At 34.6% G+C, this 8,375-nt stretch overlaps 1 protein-coding gene across 2 annotated transcripts in view; it reads right to left on the bottom strand.

The window, feature by feature from the left end:
- Nucleotides 1-1,089: 1,089 nt before the first annotated feature.
- The window catches only part of LOC108735732 (peroxidasin), a 128,449-nt gene continuing 121,163 nt past the window's right edge, over nucleotides 1,090-8,375 (bottom strand). For both annotated transcript variants that reach the window (XM_025979217.1, XM_025979215.1), the window contains one exon: nucleotides 1,090-1,730. In XM_025979217.1, the coding sequence (XP_025835002.1) occupies nucleotides 1,374-1,730 (357 nt within the window). In that variant the 3' untranslated portion in view covers nucleotides 1,090-1,373. The remainder of the gene's footprint in view (nucleotides 1,731-8,375) is intronic.

Here is an 8,375-nt window from a genome sequence, read left to right as displayed (position 1 = left end):
CCGTTTCGCAACAGACAAAAACTTTGACATCGCCCTTGATAATTACCATCACAGTTTTAGATGAAACGTGGAGAAAACAACCCAACAGACCACTGCCCATCTGCCTGGAGAATAACTCACCTATTTTTCTCAAGGCTAGTTTTATTTAGTTAATAATGGAATACTGATGCATTTTGGTTAAGTGGTACATGCTCCAAGATCAACAACCATTAACAAAAATGATTCATAACTGTGTATAAATAAAACTCTAAATGTCTAAATAACTACCTAACATCCTAACATAATATTGTTATAACACGTCGTACGATTAAAATAATAAATAAATAAAAATTATGTGGTGGCAATTATACAGAAACACTAAAAATCAAAAAAACTTTTGAGTAATTTTTGTTAATGGTTGTTGATCTTGGAGCATGTACCACTTAACCAAAATCCATCAGCATTACATTATTAACTAACTAAAACTAACCTTGAGAAAATCCAACAACTTGGGCGAAACGTTGGTTGTGTTTTTTTAAAGAAATAAAATACGTTTAACCTCAATATTGCTTGATTAAATAACTGGTTATTAAACAATAAGCTCCAGAATTCTGTAATTGTTAAAGTTGGGACAGTCAAAATTGGTATATAAAGTCGCATTTGCTTTCTTCTTTCAACTTACTAATTAGACTAGAGCGGTTGCTGACAGAACGCCTACTTTTACTCACGACAGACGTTGTAGGGAGTATCGTAAGCATAGAAAAGAGATGTCAGGTAGGTATTGCAGCGGACTCAATAAAAAAAAGAAATAACATTACATCGATTGATATGTAACAGAAAGAGATGCAGAGAAGCAGAATTAGAGCATGTTTCCAACATCGGACTAGAAGAAAATTCAACATTTTCAGGAATTTAAGAAAGCAAGACCGTTGTTTAAAGATATAATTCCAACCAGGCAGTTATAAAGCCGGCCCTGATATTTTACGTACCTAAGCAACCGCTAACTGCTGCACCACTTTCTGTTACTCGGTTATCTCTTTTCACTTTGTCTGTATTCCTCATGAAGCAATTCTTAACTTAACAAGGGCATGTTCAAAATGCAGCAAATGACTATAGTTCCAAGTGGAGCCAAGAAAGAAGATATGTCCATTCTCACAGCTAATTTATTGTGGACTTCGCCAACTTTGTTCGTCCCAACTATAGACGATTCCTTGAATAACTGAAAAGCTTGGATAATTATTTTATTTTTCCCTTTCATTTTTGTTTTTGTTTGTAATTTTTACTATTTACACAGCAAATGAGTTTCTTAGAATTAAGTACTTACATAAATAATAGAATATTCGTCGAATAGTGTAGTTTTTCTACACTTTACATCTGTATTTCTTACGATAATTCTAAACACCCGAATTGGATCTTAGCGTAGAAGTTCTGGATTGTGTATCATCTTGTTTGTTATTATGAATACCATTAACACGTATCTGCGATCTGGATGGTCTAACGGTCATGGTTTTACAGTAAACCGAATGTCTTTTTGAGTCCTTGAACTCTTTCTTGATGTCCAGTACATCATTCGTTTCCTTCTGATTTTGCTGTTGCGATTTCAAATCGCCGGCATAACTGACAGACTGGGGATCAAACGAAATAACAGGAAATGAGTCCAATTTTCCGTTTAAACGACTACGACGCTCCAATACGTACTCTCCATTTCCGTTATCTGGATTATCCTCATGTTTGAAAATTGTTGAAGAAGACTACATTGCATTATTATTAAAGATTAGGCAAAAATCATATTTTAACAAAAATGTATGAACGATTTACATGGTTTATATTTGAAATATCTATAAATACAAAATAAAATATTAATTTGATTCGGTTGTCAAAAAGAGAACGAATTGCACAATCTTGAAAATGAGTACCGAACAGTGTGAAGAGAAATGTTCAATTTACGTACGTATTTAGTATTCAATTCAAATAATACGAGAAAGAAAATAAGAAAGTTTCATTGGATTTTTAATCGAGAATCTCGACAAAGGCCGTAGGCGGATAAGTATGGATCACGTCTGTTTTCTTTTCTTTCTGTATTGTTACTATAAACATACGGAGTAATTTAGCCGAGTTTCATTCCATAATTATTAACCCCCAGGGGGTAAGAACTTATTTTTAGAAACACGGAAAAACGCATAAACTTAGAACGGCCTGACTGATCTGACTGAATTTTAAATATGTTGTAGGTATACCAGAGCAGTAAAGAACTTTAATTTCACTTAATTTATTGAAGTTCATCTATCAACACAATCGTCAATTCAAAATTTGATTTATAAAGGTTGGGAATTTTTGTCCATTTCAGAAGAAGAACTAATTTCAATTTATTAGTGAATGTTTTCAAAAAGTGTTCTTCTTCACAAATATCAGCATGATTAACTTTCATAAAGTACAGGCCAAACTCCATCAAAATTTTAAAGAACAATAACGACTTGGTCAATAACTGCCAGATGCGGTTTGTAATTTCGGACCTGTTAGTCCCCATCAGCACGCTGTAAGTAGTTTCAACATATGATTGACCGAATGGAAGTTGATATAATTAGTAGAATAAACGTAGTCCAAAAATATGCATTGCTTTGGAATAATTTGTAACTGCATTTTCATAAAAACTTTTGAAATGTGTTCTAAACAAGTTAAACCGATTGGTATTGCACGCTAACTTCATATTTGTTTACTAATAACAAAAACTGCAAAATTGTTGTTGTTAAATGATATATCTCGAAAATTGAGGAAAAAAAAATCGAATTTTTAAATGAGTTACAATTTTTTTTGAAACTATTCATTTAATGAAGTACATTAATTTCACACTTAGTTTTTGTTATAGTAATTAGAATTAGGGATGACTCTCTTTTAGTTTATTTTGTCTTTTACTTACCACAATCTTCTACATTATTTTTCCTCCCGCCTCTTATTTTGTTTAATTTTTTACAAGTCTACATATAAATGGTAAGTTTTGGACTTGAGTAATTTTTAGTACAAAGGCCGTATATGTATGCTGAAAGAATGTCGAGTTTCTAGATCAAAATCTAACAAAACTTTCTTGCCATTTCATTACTCTATTTTGTGAACCAAACGTATGGCGTTCACAAGAGTTGCACTTTGTATATTTTCATAAAGTTTAACTGGACATGGTATTCCAAATCGGCGATTTATTCAAATTCGTGTCTGAAGATAACGTTCGTTGTTTTTTTTTGTAAGTTATGCTATTGTAATTTAAACAAATACAAATGTTAACAGAATTTCTTTGTGTTTTATTTAAAATTTAAATGCATATAAATGCATATTAATGCATATTAATGCATATAATAATGCATATTTTGACGATTTTTAAAGCATATTTGCATGCATATATTTGCTATTTTTTAGTGCATATATTCCGAACTCTACTGATGACTCAGACTAAATATTTCTATTGAGCTCTACCAAAACACGCGTTGGAGTACACTTTGCGGCGCTCGTACGCCAAAACTATTGACTTTATGGAAAAAAGGTAGATACAAAAATTGTAGGCAATTGTCCCTAGTTTCATTTTTTATATAACTGTTTTTATCGTAAAATGAGTTGGAAAGGAGATATTGCCAAAAAACTGCATTTAGGCGCCATTTTTCCAGAATGAGCACCTGAAAATCTATAAAATTATCAATTTTTAAAACTCCCGGAAAACTTTCTAGGCAAAACTACCAAATGACTGGACTATATTGCTTATTAGATATTCCAAAGAATAGATCTCTTCAGAATTGAACGTCTGGACTGGTTTATAACATACCATTAAAGAAAGATAGTAGTGGTATTCAACCACCTTCAACATTGTCCTTTTCCTGCATGTTGACCAATACTAAACCAATTTATTATTTCACTTTCCGGACATCCCTTTCCAATCTGATCTATTATTACATATTCCTAGCGGGCACACATTAATTAGCCAGTGTTAGTGTTATTTTGACGAAATGAAATTAAATTAAATCATATTATTTAGCTCGAAATGGTTAGTGTAAATTACACACGGCTGTTACGTCGCCAGTTTCCTTTTTCTTTGAACTTGGCTGGATACTTTACCGCGGGTTTAGATTTAATTTATACTAACTAGTTCTACCCTCCTCTCAGTTACTGTAAGCTCGAAAATGTTAGCACCATTGCTTTAAGTGGCCGAAATTTTGTTTGTTAATCACTTTCTTTTTGTTGATAATTGTTTGAAAAATTAAATTTAAAGGAATTGTTTGTAAATAGGTATGCAACACACCGCACACTTCAGCATAAGGAATTGCTGATACTAACTACGTAATTCTATTGTCATGTGCTGGACAGCACTCATAATTTCTTTTATATATAATATACTAATTATGTGCACCTCTCCTATTTTTTAATTTGTTAAATGAAATTTACAATAAATAATACTTACGTACACTTCCTTTATTGATATTTTTACAGGCCCAAACGGCAGCAAATTTCTTGTAATCTGTGGCGATAACTTTGTACTGAAGTTCAATTTCAGAAGTTCCTTTCGATAAATAAAATAAACCCCTTTGAATTTTGAAAGATTCCGTTTGTAGTGTGCCTTGAATAATTTCTGATTCGTTTTTACTTTTGAATTTCATACGGTAAATAACATCCAACGTTTTAAAGTCAACCACTGCATATTCTACTTCAGAGCAATATATATCTTTTTCAAAATTGTTTTCGTACTGCATATAAACAAACCATTTTCCACTAAACTGAAAAGTTAAATCTGCTTTATTTTGTATACAATTACAGCGCTATTAAACTATTGTATAATAATAATTTTCTGGGAGAGATCTAACTTTTTTGAGACTTTTATTTTCTTCTTATTTTATAAAACTTTTTAATAATATTAAAAGCATGTGGTAAGGTCATTGTCTAATGTTTATTTAGGCGAAATTAACGATACCAGATAGTTACCTCAAAACTCATAATTAGTTTCTGTTTTACAGTAAATGAAGAAAGCTCATATAAAAATCATACTGTCACATGTATGTAGGCAACCTCACATACATAGTGCAAAGAAAACAAGGTTTCTAGATAACATCTACTGGAAATTCTAGAAAATGTGAAATCGCTGTAAATAGCTGTCGTGAGATCGAGTGGAGTTCATCACATCAGAGGTGGGCCACCTATTTTCGATATTTTTTCCTCAAACACTCCCGTCTCCTTCCTACACTTAACCATTTTCCCGATTCCATCCTCTTCCCACTTCCAACCTTTCCATTTATTTGTCGGGGATGTATAACCTTCGGTAGTTCGTAGGCTTTTACGGCCGGTGTCTAATTGATGGTGAAGAGCTTCTGGGATTTTCTGTCAAATTCTGATTTCAGACGTTTCGCCATGCTTAATAGATGACATTTATTGTGCTTCACGATGTATGATCGGTGGCTGAATGGTTAATGTGGGATCTTAGGCGTGCTTTTATATTAGTCTCGCGGTCACGGTTGGCTAGTACTGCGTTATCGTCATGTTTCGTTCCGACAGGTTCCACCTTCGTTTGTTTGTTTCTTAGCAGTGGTTTCCAGGCTTTGTTTATCCATCTCCCCTATTAAGATTATCCGAATATTTTGCAATTTCTACCTCTACTCCTTTTAACTTCTGTTTCTGCCTCTAATATGTCTCTGACTAGACCTTCATGCCTGACAAGGTGTCCTACTAACCTATCTCGCCTATTTTTTATTGACTTCCATAGAGTCCAGTGTTCTCTTATTCTTTCTAATGCCTCTTCATTTCTAACCATCTCTATCAACGGTATCCTCATCATTCGCCGCTAAAACCACATTTCGAAAGCAAATTCCCCAATTTCCCTACTTGCTTCAATGTTGTAACATTCCACGCTCCGACTCGTGAAATATTGCACCTTCCTTTAATGCACTTATTCATGAAATCCTCCGATGTATAGTCCCTGCCCGGGAACCCGATTGGGGGACTAGTTTACGTCTGGAGGACTTTACCCCATAGGACGCCATCATTTGAGTTCGGTTTTTTTCTTTGGGATATTGACCTGACTATGGTCGTTCTTTATCTTTTCGTGAAAGATACCAAGCAATTACTCAGTTGCGTTAAAGAGATTAGAATCAACAATGAAGAAGTTAAAAGATAATCGTTTGACTCTTATGACATCTTTAAGATGTGGCTGGAAGAAAGCATTATTGAACCATTGACCATTATTTGCGTCACTGACCAGTCATTGAGAATAGTGTGACTACCAAAATTACTCTTTGACGCATTTTCACGAGAGAAAAATCAACCTTCTCTGAATTATTGTTTAGAAAAGATTCTAAACTTGATAGAATTAATTGTATATCCCGCGAATAAAGAGCATTGACTGTATATTATATTTGCCTCATCAACTTATCTTGGTAAAGTAATACGTAAGNTGAGAATAGTGTGACTACCAAAATTACTCTTTGACGCATTTTCACGAGAGAAAAATCAACCTTCTCTGAATTATTGTTTAGAAAAGATTCTAAACTTGATAGAATTAATTCCGTCCATTTTGCTGAGATTTCTGGAGCAAAAAATTATTTCAGACATTAGAAAGGCTTTCTTGCAAATCGGAGTACACAGATCTGACAGAGATTGTTGAGGTTTTTGTGGTATGACGACTCTGGTAAAATAATTATGTATCGCCACAGGCGAGTGGCAATTGGTTTTGGTAGTCTATTCCTACTCGGCGCTATCATTGACTTTCATATTTCTGAGAGCTTCAAGAAATGCGTCACCCCAGGAGTTTTTTATAACAGACAAACGATTGAGAAATTTATGAAGAATCTGTACGTGGTTAATTGTGTCGCTAGTGTGAACAATGATGCCCAACTCGACCAATTCGTCAAGCAGTCCAATATTTTGATACAGGATGCGAAGTTCGATTTTAGAGGATGAGAGTTTACTCACACTTCTGGATCCTCTACTCCTTTACCTGTATTTGGTTTATAATGGAATCCGTAAAAAGATGTCCTTACGATTGGTACAGAATTTGTCGAGAGCGTCAGGAATTTGGAAGGGAAAGAAATAACGAAGAGATTAATCCTCTCACTCGCATTTGATCCCAATTGGATTCACCTTTCTAGTCACTTTGCTTTCTAAACTATTGTTGTAACAAGTCTTGGAAAAGCAGTGGGAATGAGACGTGCCCGTTGATTTTGAGACAGAGTGGTGTCACTTCGTAGACTGACAATACCGCGTTAGAGTTATTAGCTGCCACAATTGGAGCCAAACTATATGCAAGAATATGCAAGAGCCTTGAATTGGACTGTGAGTGTTTCTTCTGGGCTGCATCCTCCACGGTTATTTCATGTATTCGACGTGTCGATATATGGGGAACTTTTGTGTGAAACCGCACTATGGAGATCCATCAGCTGACCTCAGTAGGTTCTTGGACGCTTTTGCCTGGACAGTTTAACCCTTCAGACCTTTTGTCTAGACTAGAGGATGCTAAATATTTACTCGAATCGAGATAATGAGAGGGGCTCCAACGGCTTCCTGGATGACAAAATTTATGTCTTCAAGAAAACATTATTTGTGGTGAAGACGAAATACCTATCTAAAGAAAGAAAGAAAACTTTGGTACTTTAGTTATGTTGGGCCTTAGTTCGGATGAGTGGCATTTGAAACATTTCGCTAAATATGATTGAATGGTATAGCTAATTGCTTGGGTTTTTCGTTTTGTCTCTAATTCTCGAAATCCAGGCCAGAAACGTACAGGAAACTTGATGACAGACAAAGTAGAGCTCAAAGAAACTTTTGTGCTCAAAATTGTACAATTCGAAGCTTTTTCTGACTGAACCCTTTTGTGTACAATGTTTGTCTTCTCAGATTAAGATAGCGAATATCAATGGGAAAAGACATACAGGACCTTCGTCATCCGGTACTTTTACCTGCCAAACATCCTATCGTGCACAGTCTTATTTTTGACTTATACCAAAGGTTATTACATGTTGCAGCTCAAGGATTATTAAGCCTATTGCAGAAAACATACTGGATCATCGGTGGTCGGCGAACTATACGGTCGGTAATATAAATGCCTTATTTACAAAAACACAGTGTTAAGACGTTTTTAATTGAAATTCAGCCTTTCCTTTGGATCCGGTTCGCGACGCGGTTTTGTTCCTGACTAAGGGAGTGGACCTTGCGGGCTCTCTATACTTAAACTCCGGCAAGAAGGCATGGATTTACCTGTTCACTTATGCCGTGTATCGCGCGTAGGTTTGCCACCTTTTCAGGCTTTACATAAAGTATTTCTCGACTAAAAGGTTAAAAAAAAAGTACTCAGTATAAAAATAAAGTATTTTATTTTTTGTTTTTAAAAACATATTTTTTGTTACACCTAGCAGCCAGTAACAAATTGCTGT

This window comes from Agrilus planipennis, unplaced genomic scaffold (assembly GCF_000699045.2).
Source record: "Agrilus planipennis isolate EAB-ADULT unplaced genomic scaffold, Apla_2.0 scaffold32, whole genome shotgun sequence".
Taxonomy (NCBI): domain Eukaryota; kingdom Metazoa; phylum Arthropoda; class Insecta; order Coleoptera; family Buprestidae; genus Agrilus; species Agrilus planipennis.
The sequence above is the reverse complement of the archived record's forward strand: the minus strand, read 5'-3'. Positions and strand labels throughout refer to the sequence as shown.